Source organism: Festucalex cinctus, chromosome 7, assembly GCF_051991245.1.
Source record: "Festucalex cinctus isolate MCC-2025b chromosome 7, RoL_Fcin_1.0, whole genome shotgun sequence".
Lineage (NCBI taxonomy): Eukaryota > Metazoa > Chordata > Actinopteri > Syngnathiformes > Syngnathidae > Festucalex > Festucalex cinctus.
The window spans coordinates 14,201,085-14,222,962 of NC_135417.1; the positions used below are offsets into that span (position 1 = coordinate 14,201,085).

General features: G+C 42.7%; 2 protein-coding genes across 4 annotated transcripts; both read right to left on the reverse strand.

Annotated features, from left to right (window-relative positions):
- Window positions 1-813: 813 nt before the first annotated feature.
- Window positions 814-16,809, reverse strand: scap (SREBF chaperone). The gene is made up of 23 exons (XM_077527068.1): window positions 16,593-16,809; window positions 11,992-12,192; window positions 11,795-11,915; window positions 10,115-10,272; window positions 9,822-10,051; window positions 9,646-9,751; window positions 9,397-9,569; window positions 7,926-8,052; window positions 7,357-7,469; window positions 7,173-7,267; window positions 7,010-7,108; window positions 6,758-6,940; window positions 5,953-6,335; window positions 5,736-5,885; window positions 5,143-5,335; window positions 4,947-5,062; window positions 4,432-4,885; window positions 4,276-4,358; window positions 4,130-4,212; window positions 3,432-3,598; window positions 3,278-3,358; window positions 2,960-3,166; window positions 814-2,880 (listed from the first exon to the last, which is right to left on the reverse strand). The coding sequence occupies exons 2-23, from the start codon at window positions 12,111-12,113 to the stop codon at window positions 2,635-2,637; spliced, it is 3,690 nt and encodes a 1,229-aa protein (XP_077383194.1). The 5' UTR covers window positions 12,114-12,192; window positions 16,593-16,809; the 3' UTR covers window positions 814-2,634.
- Window positions 16,810-17,744: 935 nt separating this feature from the next.
- On the reverse strand, window positions 17,745-21,272 carry elp6 (elongator acetyltransferase complex subunit 6). 3 transcript variants are annotated; one of them, XM_077528077.1, is made up of 7 exons: window positions 21,189-21,272; window positions 19,351-19,429; window positions 19,155-19,225; window positions 18,641-18,765; window positions 18,326-18,527; window positions 18,102-18,266; window positions 17,745-18,015 (listed from the first exon to the last, which is right to left on the reverse strand). In XM_077528077.1, the coding sequence occupies exons 2-7, from the start codon at window positions 19,379-19,381 to the stop codon at window positions 17,893-17,895; spliced, it is 717 nt and encodes a 238-aa protein (XP_077384203.1). In that variant the 5' UTR covers window positions 19,382-19,429; window positions 21,189-21,272; the 3' UTR covers window positions 17,745-17,892. The 3 variants fall into 3 exon arrangements, with proteins under 3 accessions (XP_077384203.1, XP_077384201.1, XP_077384202.1); XM_077528075.1 differs by lacking the exon at window positions 21,189-21,272 and adding an exon at window positions 20,775-21,121; XM_077528076.1 differs by lacking the exon at window positions 21,189-21,272 and adding an exon at window positions 21,040-21,112.
- Between the last annotated feature and the right edge of the window lie 606 nt (window positions 21,273-21,878).

Here is a 21,878-nt window from a genome sequence, read left to right on the forward strand (position 1 = left end):
CATCCATTTTCTTGACCGCTTATTCCTCACAAGGGTCGCGGGGGCTGCTGGCGCCTATCTCAGCTGGCTCTGGGCAGTAGGCGGGGGACACCCTGGACTGGTTGCCAACCAATCGCAGGGCACACAGAGACGAACAACCATCCACACTCACACGCACACCTAGGGACAATTCGGAGTGCCCAACTAACCTGCCATGCATGTCTTTGGAATGTGGGAGGAGACCGGAGTACCCGGAGAAGACCCACGCGGGCACGGGGAGAACATGCAAACTGCATCCAGCAAGGTCCGAGCCTGGACTCGAACCGGAGACCTCAGAACTGCGAAGCGGACGTGCTAACCACTCGACTACCGTGCCGCCCTGACTATACATGGCCGTTTAAAAAAAATAAAAAATAAAATAAACGCCTTACTATACATGGTCGTTAAAAAAAAAAAAAAAAAAAAAAAAACGCCTTACAGCTACATTTTAAAGAGCTGTAATTCCTATAAACCCCTTCTCCAATTTGGATGTCAATACTCTCAAGTTAAAGCAGAGAGTCTGCACTTTGATTCTATATTGATATTATTGTATCCTGGATATGTTTTTGTTAAGGGCTAAAATAGCACTTGTGTCACTGTCCAAATACTTTTGGGCCTAACTGTATACCCCCATTGCTTGTCTTGCCTGATGGCAAGCTATGCCTCTGCGTAAATTACACCTGTGCTTTTCACCTCGTGAGACCAATTTAGTTGCATCCGTCACGCTTGCATCTCACAAGTGCTACTAAAGTTGCACTTGCAACTCAAAAAGTCGCAATTAGTAAAAATGATCAGTCATATCAAAGTGTATTTATTGGAAAATTAGTACAAACATTTTTGTTACAAAACAAGTCAATAAGTTATGTTACTATTTAAGCCTACACAGCCAGCCAATGAGGGACAGGGCGGGGCTTCCTGCCTCTGCAATATTAACGTTCATTTGATCCTCTTGTTGTGGACACGCCGGATCCCTGCTCCCCTCTCATTTGTCTGACATTAAGGTACATTGGGGGGAGGGCGGGTGGTGAAAGAGAAACGGACAAAATGTGCTAACACAAAAGTGCCTCAAGATCCTTAAGTTAGCGTGCGACAGAAGACCATAAAATACATTCTTAATTCTACGTTTGCTTTGTTTGGTCCAAAAAGTCACACGAGCTCCGCAGTGAAACATTAACGCAGGGGTGGGCATTTATTTAAAAAAAAAATAAAAAAAATAAAAAATAAAAAAAAAAAAAATATGTATATGTAATAGTTCATTTTATATAAAAACATTTTTTTTTAAAAAGGGAAATGTATGTTTCATTACAGTAAAAAAGCTTTTTATCTCACAAAATAGGTTTAATTTAGTTATTGTAAATTAAAAGTTAAAGTGTATTTAATACATGTAAATTATTGTACTATTTTTAGCACAACACATAAATCAAATAAATGAGAATGAAAAATAAAATGAAAACCCTAAATGAGTGCAACAAACACCAAGGGACTGTTACTAATGTAATTGCTGGGTGGGCCAAATGGAAGGAGAGCAGGCCATACTTTGCTCACGCCTTTGCTAAAGGAACGAAGAAGCAGAGCGGGGGTGAGAGTCACGTGACCTCTTCAAGTTTCGACCACACATCGCTGTTGTGTAAACATGACGTATGCACTGCAGCTTCCAGTTCAGCAACATCCTGCTCCTGCCACAATAATGTCCGCAAACCAGTAGACCACATCACACATGCACGTTTCGTATCCCGTACCAGACAGTCGCATGTGCGACTTACAATTTGCATGTGCAAGATGTGTAACCAGCGTGTGCCATTTTACCAAGTTGCAGTTGCAATATAAGTTTCATGCGCAAGCTCCATAATGATCAGTGCAACTTTTTTTTTTTTTTTTTTTTGCCTGTGCAACTTGGTAAGTCGCACCCCTACCTTTTGTAATCATGTACGGGAACAAACATGAACTTAAGTTATGCTCGTGCCTTTCATACCTCGCAAGTGCAACTTAGTTGATATTAGATATGTAAACCAAACCAGACTACTTTGCCTGTGTGACTCAGTGACGTCGCATCTGCGCTTAAAGTTCCTTTCACATTGCACTTGGTTCCTCTCGGTCTTAACGAGGCATTGGGCAAGATTGACAGTGCCCGGGTGCAAGCTGGTCCATATTTGGAAGTACCTGCATAGCAGATTACTAGAAACCAACATGGAGGCTGGTTGGGCTTTTGTTAGCGCTTTGAAAATCACTCCACCAGTCCCTCTCCTATATGCCGCTCTCAAATTGAACATTTAAGAACAAGGTGGGGTTAACAGTGCATTGCCAAGTGCAGTGTGAAAAGTCCAATCTGCACCTCATGCAATTTATGCATCGCGCAAATCTATATTGTCGCTTGACAAAAAAATTACCATGTTATCGCCCAGGTTCCATAATAAAGTATCTCTAATAAATAATTGATCTACATAGCAAACAGCGCCCCCTGGAGGTGTACATAGTAGGCAGCAGGTCACATTTTCTCGCACACAAGCGAACGAGGCAGCAGTTTTTTTTTGTTTTTTTGTCTTTCTATGAGGGAGGGCTGAGTTGTCCCAGGTCAAGCAGCATACAGGGCGTCAAATAAAGATCAGATCTCAGACCTCAGTCCAGTTTCTCGAGAACCGCCGGTACAAAGACCAGACTGAGTTCGCTGCCAAAGTCGCATACGATGGCGGCGTTGTTGAGGACGAGCAGCTGCCTCACGCCTTGACCGTCACTACTTGGACCCAAGTAGACCGTCTGGATCAAGTCTCCGTAGTTCAAGTCCCAGAAGGAGACGCATCCCAGACCGCCAGTCACCAGAAGAGAGTCCGAGATCAGACCCAGGCTGGAACCGCAGCCGGCCTCCTGGGAAAGACAAAACACATGCACAGGAAGTCAAAAGAAACAAACTGAGGCCAGGTGGAGCAAGCACACATACACACACCTGTTGTATACAACATAGTTTGTAGCCGGTGCTTCGGTCCCACACGCAAATGAGATCATCCAAACCCGAGCTGATGATGCAGAGCGGCGTGCACACCAGGGAGGTGACGTCGCCGCGGTGACCGTAAACATGGCTGACGCGGTTGCCCGTCAAGACGTCCCACAGGCAGATGGCGCCGTCCTGGCCGCCGCTCGCCAGGACCATCGTCTGACGAAACAACAAGCATGGATGACAACGGTGAGAAATGTCGTCCGTTGCATGCACACGCAAAAACAATCACAAAAATCACAAAGTCGCTTGAAAGAAACAGGAAATGACCTCATCGATGTAGACGGCGGTGATGCCTGCCGAGTGGCCCTGCAGCGTGAAGAGGCAGCACGAGTCCTCCAGCCGATACACCTGAGCGCACGCAAACGTTCAGCACATTCTGACCTCTTTCCCGACCTTTCACAGCGCCGGTCTCAGCCCTCACCCGCACGGTGTGGTCGTGGCTGCCGGTGACTACCCTGCCGGCGGCTGCCCGCAGCACCGTGATGGGCTTCTGGTGGGCGCACTGCACCGAGCGTGTCAGCTGGCAGCTGATGGTATCCTCGCTGCTGTAGCAGGGCGACGAAGGGACGCCACCTCGCCATGGAGTGCCTAAAACAAAAACAAAAAAAAATTATCAATTAACTAATTCACTCGCAGCGATTTTCACTGAAGAAACCTCCTCCGCTCCCTGCTGTTTTACTGGATTTTGACTTATTCTGCAAGGCCCACAGAATATTGTGATCTATTGCTATAAAAACATTTGCAGCAATTAGCATTAGAATATAGCTAAGTTTCATCATTTTTCACAAATCTGTTAAACAGTGGGGAAAAGAGCTTTTTGCAACATGGCCCTGGTTGATCTCTTATTATCTGCTGCCACCTGTTGGCCGTTTTTGTAATAACGAACATTGCTTCAAGCATTCGCTTCAGTTCAGACGCTGCATCAAAGCCTTCTTTATGCTCTAGCATTTAAAACAAAAAACAAAAAAAACAAAAAAAAACATAAATACGTCTTTGGGAGCATAGTAATATTTAATATATAATGTATTTCTACGTTTTCAGGTGACAATGAGTTAATTAAAGGTGAAGAATGTAAACATTTAAAGTGTCACACGTCGAGACGCGTAAAAGTGGTCTCACCTCGGTACTGTAGCAGAACGAGAGGTTTGTTGACGTCCACGCTGAAGAAGTCCAGAGAGCCGTTCAGACGCGCCGCCACGATTCTGACAAAGACGACCGACGCGTCAGCTGATGGTGTTGAAAAGATGACAAAAGTTGCAGCAGACCTGTTATTGAGGAAGGCCAGCGCCGTGATACCGGACGCACCCTCGCTGCTGCAGCGCAGGCGGCCGTCGGTGGTGTCCCACAGCTGCAAAAAACACAGTTACGCAATGTACACAAAAGCAAAACTTTTACATCTACACAACGTTCCTTGTACACACCTCCAGTTTTCCGTTGCTCCGCCCAGCAGCTATGAGATTCCCTCTGAGCTCCAGCGCCCACACCGAGCCACCGCCCAAATCCAGGGCCGTCACATCCCAGGTGTCCCCGAAGTTTGGGCGCGTGAGGGGCGGCGAGGAGGAGGAGGGAGAGAACAAGTTAGACGGCGATGGCGGCTTGTGCGTCATGTAGGCGTCCGCCACCAGGTCGCCGTAGTCGAACCCGTCCCCGGTGGGGCGTGCGGCGGGGCGGGGGCAGGCCGGCGCGGAGATGAAGTTGGTTTCGATGAGCGGCGTCAGGTCCGGGTGGTCTTTGAAGAGGGGCGGCCGGCTGGGGGTGGTGCGGTGCCTCACCTGGTCGCCGTCGTCCTCAGACAGGCTGTCACCGCTCAGAGAGGGGTCGGGATCCTCGGACCCGAAGCTTTCCCAGCAGTCCCTACTGCTGTCTCGCCTTAGCCTGGAGGGGGCGCAAAAAGATTCGAAAACCTCAAAGTGAGATTTAAGCTGATGAGTCTTACCCGTGTTTAGGGATGACCGTCAGGCAGTCTCCAGTCTGGGCATCCCAAACCCGAATCTGTCCGGCCAAGCAGCAGCTGGCCAGCAGCATCCCGTCGCTGGCCAGACACTCAATGTCCTGCAAGACGTCAACGCTAAACATCAAATTCTTCAGATAGCGTAGCGTAAAACGTGCACAAAATATCTCTTCTTTCCCACCATGATGTGTCCCCGCAACAGGAGAGGCGAGATCTCGCTGACGGGCGGTCCGTATCCGTAGCCGTCGCACGGCCGGTCTCCTCGGCGCCGGCGCCCGGCATTCTGGCCATAGTTTCGCGGGCACAGAAGTCGGTAGAGACAAAGGAGGAGCAGAACTAGCAGGACGCCGGCTGCCAGGCCCAAAGCCGCCACCCTGCACGGAAGGACGGAAACCAGTGGGTGGTTGGAGGTGGGCCACAATCCAAACAAGGCTGTGATGCCCCCACCTTACCCCAACTGTACATGTGAAGGCTTTCAAGTCGATGTTTGTTGTGTATTCATGTGGCCATTTTGCCCCCCCCTCCCCAATCTATACTATGCTCCTCCATTACAGTTCAAACATGTTCAAAATTTCTTTGCAACAAGAAAAACTCATTGTGACAAGTAAAAGCTTTGGAACCTTTTGCAACCTTTTGTGAACCCTGAGAAAAACACAGAATTCACTATATTTGCAAGCGCTCAGTAGAACAGCAGCTTTATCGGACTTGTAAAAAAAAAAAAAAAGGCAAATGCCAAACATCAGCAGAGTTGGTCACATGAGTGCGAGTACTGACTTATACAGTGTCAGGTCCGTCTGGAAATCCGCCGCCACCTTGGGAATGGGCGGCAGAGGGTGCTGGGTGTCCTGAGGGTGGCGCCCCTCGATGGCTTCCTGGGGGCTCAGGTGAATGGCAACGGGGATGACAGGCAAGATGCTGATGTACCTGAAACACGGCCAGAAGTCAAGACTAGCTAGCTCCATCTTCCCTCAAAGAGTTTCCAGGCAGTTACCTTTTAGCTAAAGTGATGTTGTAGTAGCTGAAGAGGGAAGGCCAGTGTCTGAAGGAGAGTCTCCTCCAGCCCTCCTCATCTTCGGCCCCCCAGGTGATCTGGGGTACATCCAGTGGGGACTGGGGGAGGGGTTCTGTCTTGGAGCCTGGTGGGCCCTGCAGTTGCTTGTCAGGTAACGGCGTCGGGTCCGGCGCCAGGCGGTCAGTGAGCGTGCTGGTCGGGTCACCTCCGCGGAAGATGGGGGCCTCCTCCAGGTGAGGGGTTATACCTGCGCCGGCATCGTCTCCCAGGGGACTTTGCTCCGACACTTGTGCAGCCAGGTAGGTGCGCACTCCAGCTGGGTCGGTATAGACCAGAATTCCGATCCAGATCACCGTGCTGACCTGTAAACGGAGTAGTGACAATGTTACATGTGGACCCTGAGGACGCTACACTTTAAAGACTGAGAAAGTTCCAATTAGACCGGAGGGCGTTACACTCAGATGTGACTTTACATTTAGAAGGACATTAAACTCAGACATTATCGTCAGAGCTTGAGGATGTTACACTCTCGCAGCCTGATGGTGTTACGTCGTCTGCGTCCCCAGTGTAATGTCCTTGTGATCCTGATTGTTCTGGGGTCCCCAGTGTAACATCCTCTGGGGAGCCCGAGGACATTATATACACTTGGGAACCCGAGGACGTTACAATCGGGATCACCAGGACGTTACAATCGGGATCACCAGGACGTTACATTCGGACCAGCGTTTGTCCCCATTGGATTCTCACTTACTGTAAACAGGACCAGTTTAAGTGGTCTTCTTACCATAATGATGCGCTGAGCCAGTCGCAGCCTCTTGGGGAGGCGCAGGTTCCTGGTGGTGGTCTGCAGAGTGATGGTGTGAGGGAGGGGCCGCGGGGGAGGGGGCACTGAACGTGATCGCAGATGGGAGGGCTTGGACGCCGGCAGGCTGTCCTCAGTCCGCATGTTCCCGTGCAGGTCCACCAGCTGCAAAGATATTTTCACTGATTATTGATGAGTGACAAAATGTCTTCTTCCCAAGGTGGATGTGCAAACCTCCATGCGGCGGATGTCGATGGACAGCACGGTGGTGAAGAAGAACATCTGCAGGAAGAAGTCGGACACCAGGCCCACCACAGCAAACAGGCAGAACTCCTACAAGCATCCGGGTGATCAGTCGCTCAAAAACCTTCCACAATATTCACAAAAGGCCGCAAACCTGGATGGCCGGCACGAGTGTGAGGTAGCCAATGAGGATGATGCACAGCTCGGTGGCCATGTTCTTCATGATGGACCAGCTCTCGTTACTCAGGCCTGCACAGATAAGATCCAACGTCAAAGCACAGTCACGCAAACATTCTTCACCACGCTCTAATTTGGAGTTTTGCATCTCATGTGCGCACCCTGAGCGATGCGCAGCTTGACCTCCAGATCAACGGGCGTGGACACCACAGACTGGGTGAGGACCAAGACGTTCTCCACGCCAATCACCACCACCAGATATGGAAAGATCTCCCTGTCAGGACAAAAGACATGCAATCGTGCTAAGCAAGGCCGCAACAATATTATTTTTTATTTGTCAGTGCAGAAAATGTCAAAACAAATCGATTATGATTCATTTCCTGGTTTGGTTCGAAAGCAAAAGCATTCAGGTCACGTGATCTGTTATGTCATAAAGCATATCGGGAAAGCATCATGTGAAGATAAAGTGGTCAAACAGGTCAACAATGGTGTAGTGGTGCGTGTGTGCATTTGGTCCAATGGCAGACAAGCGTGGATGTTTGGTTCAGTTGTTGGATGGAGCTCCGTCACACCATGCCATTTTTTTTCTCGGCATTCTCTCACATGATTGGACGGCGTCAATATCAGGATAGCAATTACTTCACTAGTAAACATTTACACAAATCACTGCAAGTAGGCCACTGATAAGCCTTTGTTTGTGTGCATGTGTGTGTGTGTTCGTGTGTCGTACCCTCCGTTGAGAGTGGGTGTGAGGCTAAAGAGCGTGCACAAGCCGACCGACATGAGCAGCGAGCTCAGCACGGTGACCACCGCTGCCAGAGCCAGACCCCACTTGGACTTCACCATGTCGATCTTACCTGTCAACATTATTTCAGTCAAGATTATTTGACTTCAGTGTCCACACAAACTTCATTATACAAATGTAAATTGGGCTAATTGCATCAACACCACTATTCCACTTTAACGGGATAAACGGGACATTTTAGGTCCTGAAACTTTAAAATTTCACCCACAAGACCAAAACCCCAACCATTTTGTGAATACTGTGTAAAATTGACTTTTTTTTTTAATGCTGCTAATTAAATAGTAACCAAGTAAATTTGTAGTTAATCAATAGTTCTACAAATGGCTGTGAGCAAAACATTCTCAATTTCGCCCAACTGTGATGTAACAGTAGGCCTAATTTACATAAACATGAGCGGGCAGCTAGGGATGGGCAAAGAGATACCAATTTGATTAGATTTATTGACTTTTTTTTTTTTTTTGTCTCTCCAAACAGACCCTTGTGAGGAATAAGCGGTCAAGAAAATGGATGGATGTCTCTCCAAACAGTCATCTTGTATGGAGGACCAAAAATGGCAAAATATAAAATAAATAAATGGAAAAAAAGTGACAATAGAAACAAATATAAAAAATATAATAAAAAAAATGAAATACAAAATAATACTTAGGCCCGCACTTATGACACATTTCATGGAGTCTGCAGCATGAAATAAATAAATATGAAAGCAGAGCATTTTTATTTATTGATTGATATTTAAATCTATTTATATATTTATTTTTTGTATTCATTTCTACATTTGTTTTTAGTCTCATATTTTATTTTTGCATTTATTTTGACTTTTATTTATTGATTTATGTATATATTTCAATTTATATATATATATATATATATATATTTATTTATTTATTTATTTTAGATTTTTTGTACTTAATTTTTGAATATTTTTATATTTTTTTATTTTCACTTTATTTATTTTTACATTTTTGGTCCTCCATAATATTGGGATTTGATAGTAGGGGGGGATAAATAAATCACAAAATATAGCCACAAAGTCAATAAATTGGCAACAATTAGTAGTTGCTCGCTTCGTCAAAATATCATCAGTCTTCATTTTTTTGGTTTTGGGAACTTTTATATTTTTTAAATGCTTTTTTTTTAAATGCTGTAAGAATGACATCGCATGTCTCCTTGAATACAAGGAAGTGTTCCTTCAAGTTCCTCGTCAAACAACGTCAAAGTTAATCAGCATCAAGTCGTGTATTTTGGCAACTGAGCCAACGTTTGTCCTGGCAACTAAGCGGTGGGTCAGCCAAGTGCGGGAGATTATCCTCAACGGAGCAAGCTTGGCACATAAAAAGCAACTAGGATGCAGACTATAGTGAAGCAAATGCGAGAAGAGGAGCAAGAGGACACTGACGTGTCGAGAAGTAGATGTAAGCGAAGAGGATGATGTAGGTGGTGACCAGCGGGATCAGCTCGGCCAAGCCGATCTCCTCCTTGAAGTGCACATGCACCATGCGCTCGTTCTTCAGGCTGCAGTTGGTGGACGGGTGCAGCTGCTTCAGACGAGCGCGAAGGCTGCCCAGGAACCTGAACACACCACCACCATTTTGGGCAATCGTTGCACTGTAATGGCGGCGGTATAAACGCAGAAGCGAAGCGCCACCTTGCGTCATAGCTGGACAGCGCCATGCTGATGGTGTACGTCACCACCCTCTTCCTGTTGTAGTGAGTGACGCCGGTGAGCTTCCCTGGAACGCCGAACAGAAGGTCTGGAAGGCACAAACATGATCACACACACAAACAAAAACATCACAATGTGTATCGTTTCGCGGCGGCCACCTCTGAGCGTGGCCGAGGTGTGCAGGCCTTTGGGCTCGTGCTTCTGGACCGTCTTCAAGGGGTCGGGGTCGGCGTCGAAGAGCTCGCGTTGGTTCTGCCAGTAGTTGGCGGGCGAGACCAGCAGGCAGCCGTGCTCCGGCAGCACCGACCGCATCCGCCGCAAACCGGGAAGCAGATCCGTCACCCGTAGGCACAGCGACTCCAGGCTGCGAACCCCCGAACTGCTTGACCTTGAGATCATTTACAATCTCACTCATCATGTGTTCAAAATCGTCAAAACCACAGTCACAGACCTGTCAGTGTGCACGTGGTTGCGGATCTCATCCAGCAAGCCAAAGACTTGCCCCAGCGGCGAGCGAAACACGTCCACCGGCACCAGGCTGTTGTCCCACGGCGACACCGCCGCCTTCACCAACACTTGCTGGATGTACGCCACCGGAGGTCCCTGGTACTGTGGCGACATCAGCGTGTCATTCAAACACACGCTTCCTCTTCTTTCTGACACTTTGAATGTTAAGAAATGCCAATGAATGCCACAAGATGGCAGCAAAGCTAATTTGCTCATTTGTTTCTTGGCCACACTTGCGTGTGAATTCATCTTTCCCTGTTGAAATGAATGGAAACAATGTTCATCTATTGCAGCCTTCCAAAATAATATGAATGAATAATTAATGTGGAAAAATAGCTCTCTATAATATGGGACTATATAAATCAGTAAACAATTACTGTTGATATGCTGAAAATCAGAGGATTTGGACAATTTTAAATTAAAAAATGGCTTCAAATGATTACTTGATTATTTAAATAGCTGTTGATTAATTTGATAATCAATTACTTGTCGATTAACTCAGTCACTCCCAGCCATTTTCACTGAAGCAACCTCCTTCGCTACCAGATGTCTTACTGAATTTTGACTGATTTTGCAAAGCCCATAGAATATTGTGTTCTATTGCTGTAAAAACATGGAACCGAGCAAAAGAAAGATTCGAGTCTCTTCAGGAAAAAAAAAAATCTGTTTCTGCTTTGCAGCAGTTAACATTAGAATATAGCTAAGTTTCATCATTATTCACAAATCTGTTTTAAACTGTGAAGAAAACAGCTTATTTTCAACATAGCCCTGGTTGATCGCTTATACTCTGCTGCCACCTGCTGGTCGTTTTTGTAATAACTACCATTGCTTAAACCTGCAGTTCAGTGGTTGCATCAAAGCCTTCTGTATGCTCTAGCATTAAAAACAAAACAAAAAACAAAACAAAACAAAACATGAAAAACGTATAAATTCGTCTTTGGGACACTTAAAACATTTAAAATTGAACATGTTTATACGTTTTTGGGAGCAAATGACTTAATCGATTAATTTTGACAGCTCTATTTAAGGCTAAGCTCAACTTCAACTGAAAGTGGCAATTAATAGCTTAGAGTAGGGGTGTGAATTGCCTAGTACCTGACGATTCGATTCGTATCACGATTCACAGGTCACGATTCGATTCGATACCGATTAATCCCGATACGAATGGTCACGATTCGATACGAATTTATAAGTCGATTGTTGCGATTTTTTTCCATTCAAATTTAGAAAATACTATCAGTAAATTTGTACATGTACACTGTAAGATTTGTATGAATATATTTATCTAAAACTTGAGGCTTATAACCGTGAGCCACTGTACACAAACAGTTTGCAATCTGTTTCACATTTGAACAGCATTAAAATAAAAATATTAATGATGTAGTATCGCGATATATCGCCGAATCGATTTTTTTTTTTAACACCCCTAGCTTAGAGCCTCTTTTTTGAAGCGTATTTAACTAATTCTAGATGACAAATTGCTGCTCAAGTTTGTGCTCAAAAGTCCAAGCAGAGAAAATTGGCCGGTGACAGCTCGCATCTTGAAAACCTCAGATCACTCGTATCTCAAGGTCATCACTGTATTGTACATGTGAGGCAAGAGAGAAATAAAAAGTTATGAAACCCAGTCAGGCCGTTCTGCGAGGTCCCCTTGGGGCTCATGGGAAGGAACGCTGTATTCTCGCACGCTTGTGCTGAACTCCACAGGACCCGTGCCGGGGAGGGGGAGCCTCAGTAACGGATAGCTGCCGGAAACAAAGGAAACTTTTGACGCTAATAGTGCAGCGTTTGTGTGTGTTGCCTGTGCTAGTGCGTACACACCAGCAAGTGAGGATGCTGACTGAGGTGAAGAGGATGATGGGCACCGGGTAGGTGGCACACAGCAGCCCGTGGCGGTAGAAGGCCGCCGAGATTTTCTCCCTCAGCTGCTCGCGCAGCATCATGGTGGCGGGCGGCGTCAACTCCCGGCCATTGGGGAGCGCCGGGCGGCTGCCGAGCAGACGCCGCGGCGCATTCAGGTTCCTGCTGAGCAAATATAACAGTTAGCATTTATATCAATAGACATACAAAGTCATGAACAATTTAGTTTATAAAAATATAATAAATATATTATTAAAAAATGTAGCTTTAACCACCAGTAGTCTCTCGCACATACACAGTGGTCCATTCAAAATAGTCAACAAATTGCTACAAATCATAAAATCAAAATAAATAAATAAATAAAATAAAAGATTTATGATCCAGGTCTAGTATGTAGCTACCTGGTGTGCTCAACCGTGCGTTGTTGTTGCGATGGGTGTGCGCCCTATTTATGAAGCAAAAAATGTGAGGCGGCAACATCTGCTTAATTGTCAGTTATTATCATCCGACGCTGGTTATTGTCTTCCACTGGCAAGTCAAACTGGCTAAGCTAAAACACACAAGTTACTGTGAAAGTGAAAGTTACTTGCAGATGGATGATTCTGTCGCATCAAAAATGATGAAATAATAATTATGAAGTAAATGTATAAACAAACAGTAACAACGTTACAAACAAATGTACAACTAGGGGATGTTCGTCAATAACACTTTTCAGAACGATACCTGTACGATTATTCACTCTGAGTCACTCCGACAAGTACCGATGCCTCAAGTACTTTTGATAAATAAAATTTCATTTCACACAACAAAAAAATTGTGAAAAAAACAAACAAAAACAAAGACTTCTTTCTGACACAGATGATGCTTCACCGACGTGTCAAATTGCATCAGTTTAACTACTGCAGAGGAGGCAACATCAAAACGTTTTTTTTTGTTTTGTTTTGTTTGGAATTAAGTATTGGCGACTGGTATCATCAGCCTCCACGACAACCTGATACCTTAACATAAGGCCGGTATGGGCCTGAAACGGATACCTGGTAGGGCAGAGCCCAATTACTGGTTTAACTGTTTACCATGGTTTTAATTTAACATCAATGTTTCATTATCCGCTATTATTGGCCAGTAATTAGCTTTTTTTTTTCTTCTTCTTCTTCTTTTGGGAGGGTACTTCTAAGCAGGACACAAGGGACGGCACGAGATGAAAGAGAGACTGCAAACATGGATGCCTGCTCTGTTGAATAATGTGCATTGTGCTAAAAATAAATAAATAATGATGCCAGCTGATCCTAGTTAGCCCCAAGGACCGCATGAGTAGCTTAGAGGTTTGTACTAAAAATAGGTCACCAGGGAAAAAGGGACATTGTGATTTACTAAGAATTAAAACAACAGAAAAATTATAACATTTATGTATTTAAACATAAATTATACATTTCTTCTGTACCAGAAAAATTATGCCCCCCCCCAAAAAAATAAATAAATAAATAAATAAAATTTCTAAGGTTGTCATTTTCAACAATTTTCATTCTATGATACTGTGATTTTTTTTTTTTTTTTTTTTACTCACAGTTATCAAATTGTCAGAATCTAATATCGGGCCATGCCTATCTGTTATCAGTACTCTACTCACCCATCCTTACATACAATGTAGATGTAACATGTTACAGCACAATGTGGCATTTGCTAATGCTAACACAACACACTTGCCAATGTACATTCTAACACATCACAACTGCTAACATACTGTATGCTAGCATCCCTCTGATGCAATAAACACGCACTTGATAATATACCTGCTAACGTATAGCTAACAAAAGACAAGTTAAAAGACACGATAACACGAAATATATATTTTTTATTTAACACGTCTCAAGTCAGATTGCTTGTCTTGCCTGTCTCCCTGGAATCAACAGAAACTCATGGGGGAGTTCCCCTCAGGAGCATTAAGCAGGCATGTAGGAGCTATTAATAGGTGACACAGTAAACACAATATGCCCGCCACAATTGCCTCCTTTGAGGTGTGTTTGCTTGTTGCACACGTGGAACCCGGTGCTCGTGTCTGCATTCCTGATTAAGACAAAAGACCGTGAGAACGAACCTTCGCCACAGCCGTGAGCTTTAAAGAGCCTGCTGGGGTTTTTCGTAGTTCAAAGTGCATGCCTGCTAACAAACACTGCTTACAGAGGAGCTACTTCACAAAGCATGATCAGTGTTGACAACTTAAAAATATTCTTTTTGCGGATATTGTTGCAATAATTGATGCTGGCAAACGAACGGTTGAGGAATCCCTCAAATAGTCCTGTGACACCCCCCCCCCCCTCGCCTCTTGGCAAGCCAGCAGCCATTGTGTTGAAATCTTTCTGGTTGTGGACACAGCCGTGCAAGCCAGCAAAAAAAATAAATAAATAAATAAAATAAATAAAAATAAAATAAAATAAAATAAAATAAAAATAATAATAATAATAATAATAATAATAATAATAATAATCGGAACAATGCTGTACAAACACCACCAACATCGAGCACAAAACACATACTAACAAAAATGTACATGTTTTATTATCTTGTTAGAAAAAATAAATAAAATTAGGGAAAATTCTATATAACAGAATGAACCTGGTAAACAAGCACTGTCATGAAAATCTGAGAAAAAAAAATACAGCAGAGCTAAAGAAAATAATACTCACACTCTCACAGATTTATTGTTTATTGATTGATTGAATTATTTTTTTATCTGTTCTAATTGCTGCTGGAAATGTACATTTCCCAGAGGGAGCCATCCCAAAGGGATCACTAAAGTCAAGTCTAAGTCTAAGTCTAAGTCTAAGATAAAGTTCTTGTAATAAACCATTTAAATTTCCCAAAATAATGCATTTGTTTATCATTTCAAATAAATGAAAAAAAAGACCTTAACAAAAAAAAAAACACAAATCACAATAGATATATTGAATAGCTGAAATAAATATGAACAATGCTGCATAAACACTAGATACGACACCAACACCCCTTCATACAAAATAGCCAACCATCCATCAAGTCTGAAATACTAGTGTGATTTGAGTACTGAAATTAACAGCTTACGAATATACAAACACTTGGCGTAAGTCGACATGCAACAACCACATCTTACCTTTTGTCAAAACCGCTTCCTAAATCGGCAAATCTGAAGGAATGTTCATATTTCAGCAGCATGACAACTCATGCAGTCGTCAATTCAAGGGAAGGGCGTTGTGCATGTGAGAGCGAGTGTCATCAGATCAGATGTGATGCCCCAAGTGAGGCAACACTTGCACAGTACTGACTTCCTTCCACCTATCAATCATTAAGCATCCGAACGACATGTACAGTATGTGGTCATCTACAGTTCAACACAAACCAGTGGCAACACACACACGTTTGTTTTTGTATCATCGTGGGGACTTCTCAGTGACATAATGCCTTTCCCTAACCTCAACAATAAAAAATTATTGCCTATTCCCATTCCTTACCCTAACCCAATTCAAACCTAAACTCTAAAAACAACTCTTGACCCAAAAAAAAAGAAAAAAAAGAAAAAAAGAAAAAAAAAAAAAAAAAAAGAGGTCTGAACTTGTGGGGACCACCAAAATGTTCCCACAATTTCAAGTTGGTCCTCACAATGGTAGTTAAACCTGGAAAAACGCGCGTATGCCCCACAATGTAGCAAACGTGCAAAAATGCCGCATCGTCCAATCAGCTAGAAGTATTATACAGCAAGTCCCTCCTTTCACGAACGGACCGAGTGAAGTCGCAGATTGAATTTGATAATGTGAAGAACTCCCTTGAGTGAATCACAATCTGTCTTGTGAGGTTAACATCAACAGAAGGATGTAAAAAACACAATAAAACAGATTAACGATATGTTCACATGCAGGAGGCTGCCACAGTGCTACTCATGCTAATGCTATAACCTAAAAATGTCTACTTTGCAACCTAGTCCATGTTTTCATTCGTGAAATGCTATCATGATGAGTTGTCACTACGCACAAGTTCATGCTAAGAATATGAAAAATGTCAACAACAAAAAAAGCATGTAAAAATGTGTGGAAAACTGATCGGGTGGGAAAGTTTACTCCTGACGTGGGTTAGCATTATCATGTTAGACCTCAGGATAGAGTACCATTACATCCCTTAAAGGCACATTAAATAGCATTACGTGACAGGCAAATCCAATTCACCACTATTAAGGGATGAATAAAGTGCGTCTGTCTATCTGCCTGCCAGCTATGTTAGCATTGGTGAGCTAGGACGTTAGCATCCGCTCATCACATGGAAACACGAAGTGCACATTTTACAAAAGCAAACAGTCACATCAGTGTATTATTGCAAAACTAAAGTACATTTGAGTTTCCTCATTAAATACACCTCTATATGCGGACCATATGTTGCACAAATTATAAATTATAATATAAAATGAACGGGTAAGAGTCTTTATGGACAGCATCCCCTATAACGCGACTCAAGTATCAATTTAATGAATACTTTGCATTGACGACAGCAACACACACGTAGCCAAGCAGCAAGCGGCTCGAAGCTACAGCACTTGCCTGGACGAACGTCACGGTTTCTCCGCAGCAACCTCCACGGTCCTCGTCCTCTTGGATGCCTGGAATAGTGTCGTGTGGTGGGGGAAAGCGGCTAAATGTTGCCTGGCATTTTTTTTCCCTTTGCGCGGTCCACAAGGCTGACCTGCACAACCTGAGAGTTCACATTCACAAAAGCTTGATGCGAGCTCTGCCCACTTCTTCACGGCAGCACTTGACAGGACAGCTGACGCCCACAGCGACCTCTGTATGGTTGACCGGTGTCAATGCAACTTTGTAAAATGTTTTAAAACAAATCAAAACGTTCTAAGACAGATGAGTTCCTCAAAGTGTGATAGTATCAGCAGGTAAGCGAAAAAGTTACGGTCTAAATATAGTTCAATTGTTTTTAACTTCTACAAATGCTCAGCAAGTTTCAATGTCATGCGAAGCTCCATCAGCACTGTATTTGTTAGTTTATTATTTCTTTTTAAATATCATTTTGATGGTGTAGCTTTAGTTAGCAGAAAGCCAAATTCACCATCTCAAGAAATAAAATTATTTTTTTTATATATCTACTATAAATTAGCAAAATTGTACTTAGGAGGGAAAATTCTCTGTAGACAAAATACTTTTGTCTGGTGAAACTCACATTGCACAAGTGAAATAAATTTCATTCATGCCACCCCACAAATACACTTGAAACACTTTGAGTTACCAACTTCATTGCATTAAGTAAATGTTATAAACTTAGAACGACATATTGATCAAGCTTGCACACTTTTTGTTTATAAATTATATAGAATTAACTTCAAGCAGACAATGTGCATACAAACAGCAAAATTCTCTTTGTGAGTTTGCTGACAGGGTGGACAATTTTGACTTTTATAAGCACACGGTGGCCTTTGCCTTGTTAACATAATTCAGTTAGCAAGCTGACTGTATACTATTTTAGTAATACAATTCAAAATTTTTCTAAATGTTTTATATTAATTGCTATTCCATTATGGCAGAGTGGACATGTTAAGTTTAAGTAGATCCAACAACACACGTATGATAAATATTACAAAAATGCAAATATTCTGCCATAGGCCACTGTTTCAGCTTCCACTGAAGAAAGTTCATTCTCGTTAAGTTTAGACTCTTCCGGCATAATTAGGATACACGGACATCGTCTGTGAAGCATAAAATAACTCTTTATAATCCTAAAAGAAGCATCCAGATGTACACGAACAGCCATCATTTGTCTCGTCTGCTTGTGCTTCCGACTTCGTCCGCCATCTTTTCTAAACAATCATGAGGAATGGCGCTGATGTGCTGAGAACTAGAGAACAGCGCTGGATGTCCCCGGAGCGAAAAAGGAGGCTCCTCTGTCGTGCACTTTGTACTGAAAAGTAATTTTCTTCTGTTGACTGCCAGCTTGTCCTCTCCTGTCACACACCTCCACCTGAATACACAGTATTGATTATGATATCATGTTCATTGTATTTGGACCGACTGATGCATCGATACAGTAGGTGTTTGACTGCTCACCTGACCGTGAATGTCCCTGCAAAATCCCGTCGGGAGACTCCGTACGTGAAGCGCGAGGCTGCACTGATGAGTCAAACCCCTCAGCAGCCTCTCCGGGCCGCCATCGCTTCCTACGTCGTCGTCGTCGTCTTCTCCGTCGCAGCGCAGCATCATCACCACATTGCCCTGCCGACAAAGTCAAATCAAGATCGCACGCGGAATCTCCTCGAAAGGCATCGGATCACCTTCAGTTGTGAGCAGACGGCGGCGCGGCAGTAATGGCTGAAGTCCAGCACGGCGTCCGCGCTGACGCCGAGACTCAGCAGCATGCTCGCGTCGTCCACCAGCAGCACGGGGGGTCCGCGCCCGACTTGCGCTGGCCCCCTGGGATGATTGACACTGGAGGAAACAAACTGGAAGAGACTTCGCAAGCCTGCCCCGGGATTCCTGAAAAAAGAAGTTAGGAGGTCAAATAAAAAAGAAAACAGATTTTTGCTCAGAACATTTTCTATAAGTGATTAAAATATGATTTTTTTATTGTCACAAAAAGGAGGCTTCACCTGAGGAAATCCATGGCCTCACTTCCTGTTCTAGCGTCATGTGGACTGAGGATGGACAAGGATTCGTTGAGTCCTTCAAGGAACACCAGCTGACCTTTCTCCTTCGCCTGAGACAGACTCACACCCTGGATACACACGATACCAGATATTAGCATTCTTTCTGCATCACGCCACCAGCCGCTCCTAATATTTTGGCCAGCTCACTCAGTGTGACGGAGCAAAGTAGATAAGAAGATATTGTTAAATAATGACTCAATCTAAAGACAACATTATTACATTTAAAGACATTTTCATCATATATTTTTGACATACCGTATACGGTCACAATATTTTCACACGTTTGTATCCTACAAGGTTCGCAATTGAGGTACAATAATTAAGTACTGTTCATTATGGTTATAAAAGGTACATAAATGGTGTCCTGTCTGTACCACAGGCCACTAGTTGCCCATCCCTAAATTACACGTTAGACCATGTTTTCGTGAAAACAAGTGTTTTCTGTTGTGTTACGTACCAGTCTTTGGCTAACTGCACTGTAGTGACTGAACGACTGCGCCAGAGCCACAAAACACACTTGACAGCCCGCTGAAAGAAAACACAACATGACACTTTAGTGAATTATCAGTGTTGTGAGGCCTTTTATTCATGTGTTTGTCTTCTGTGCTGTCATGTATCATATCGTTCACGTGTCCTGTACGTGTCATGTTAACCTCTGAGGTAGAATCCGAGGAAGTGGTGCATGAGGAACGAGGCATCACTCTGCCTGTCGGACAGCAGCACAAACTCTCCCTGACAACAACAACAAAAAACGTGTGTTAGCAGCCTTCATTCATAATCAGTAGTAAAACAATGTGCAGAATGTTTGAAGGAAAAGAGTCAGACTTACTGTAAGTCAGCAAGTTTAGGACTTTTTGGATAAACTGTACATGTCAGAAGATTTTAATGCCGCGTATGTTTTGCTAGCGTAGAAGCTAATTGTGCCAAGGCATCAAAGTGTGTATCAAGAAATCCTAGAAACACACTTTCCAATTGGATTTCTTTATTCGATACCATAGCTTTAACTACAAATTAATCATAACCACATCTAATTATGGTATTTTAATTTCAATTATTATTCCCCCCGCTGCAAAAAAGAAAGAAAGAAAAAAAATAATCATAAACAGTTCAAATGAAAATCAAGGTTTTTTTCCAGCAAGTTTGTGTGCACATGAAACTACTAGAGACTGGTTTGACAGAAACTCTATCAACAGATCTGCATGAAAACCATCAAGACTTCTCTCGGCTTTATCAAGCCATCATACTTGAGTATTTTTTTCAGAAGAAACACTATTTCTACTCTGTTACATCGAGCTACAGCCCATTTTTACTTTAGTTTTTATTACTTGAAAATCCTATTTGTTTTGTTTTGTCAGAGAGACGTCCGCCTCAGTGCCTCAGGTACAGTCATGCTCGTTTGACCCATCCAAATGTAACCAGTACCATTAGCAAAATTACAATACACTCTATTTCACCAATCAAATTGATCCAGACACTTGACCGCACATGACCCCACACAGAAGCAAAGTTTTCAAAAAGTGACTCATTTATGTGATACCTGGCAACAAAGGAAAACAGCCACGGTACTGACGTAAAAAAATAAAATTAAAATAAAACCAAAAAAAAAAAAAAAAAAAGTCGCAACACCGCTGACTTCACGTTTCAATCTATTTATAGGCTATAGAAAGAACATTATGTAATCTGTGTGATTAAAACTGGCCACATTTTAGCCTACAAGAACTCCATTTCGCACTTGAGTCATTCCAGGCTATTTCTTGTGGCTGAATTTGCCATATATTATTTTATAAAGCTCAAATTTATTGTTATTATAGCTATAAAGTTGCATTATTAGACAATATCTTAACTATTTTATGTTGTTTATTTAACGCTCAAGTTCCGATTAAAGAAATAATTACTCAAGATTACCTAATTTATTATTATTATTATTATTATTATTATTATTATTATTATTATTATGTAGGACGGTAACAGTTTACTTTTACTTTAGTCTTGTTATTGGCTTGAAACTTCGAGTTTAAGACTTGAGACTTACTTTATGACTTGCACTTGGTGACTTTATGCCACTTTTGCGTCTTACCGTGTTGAAGTGTTCTGGGCTGACGTTCAATATGCTGTTGAGCTCTGCAAACATCGTTAACCAAACTAGCGGCTAACTAGCAGCACTAGCTACACGTCATACACATAAAAACGAGCTCAACGCTTGCTTAAATCTCCCACCGGCACAGTTCTCATTACTACTTAATTTCAAGGCTTTTATCTGGCCACCACTATTTAACAGAAAGAGTCAACATTATCATCGATTTCATTTACAGAAGCATCACGATGCTAACTGTGGAGCTAACCTGAGGTAGCAGCGTGCGACCAAAGACACACTATAAAATGACCATGTCTCACTCCGTGTATAGGTTGTCTGCAAATTTACGTAATAAATACTCAGTTTTATAGCTTCTATTTGTATTATCGTTGTTTAAAATGACAGAAACAAACTTACTTTAAAAATACAACAAGTATAACAAGTATATGTGGAACATGAATAAAGCGTGTCATATCTGTAATCAGAGAAGATCTTTGTAGCGTTTGTAACCTGACAGCTACAGTACAGATATATATTGTAGTAGTTATTATTATTATTATTATTATTATTATTATTATTATTTAATCATTTGGCGTATTTTCACTTTTTATTAGTAGATTAATAAGACGACAGACATGGTAGTTAATATTGTACATAATTATACATAAATGACATCCTCGTGCAATGTGATGTAGAGTCAGCAGGGAGCAGTGTTGGGCTCTCTCATGCTTATCAGTGCATTTGTATCCATCCATCGTGCATAAATACGAAGTAAACTATATGTTGAGATGATCAGTCAATATTTCTGGCACAGGTCCTCATTCAACAGCAGGAGAAAGTCTTTCCATGTTTTCAGCAATAAACTTGAATGTTATCATCAAAATGCACGTTATTGCTTCAAGATGTCAAAATATATGGTACTTGTATGTGTAGATGAATTTGTGTCCATTTATCTAGCCTTTTTTTTTTTTTTAAATAGCGCAAGAATTGTGACCAGATTTGGTATTGACCACACATCGTAAATTTTAAAACCAGGGATGGTGCTACACCGGGGCTAGTGGGGGCTAGAGCCCCGTCAGAAACTGTCACAAGCTTTTTATTTGATAT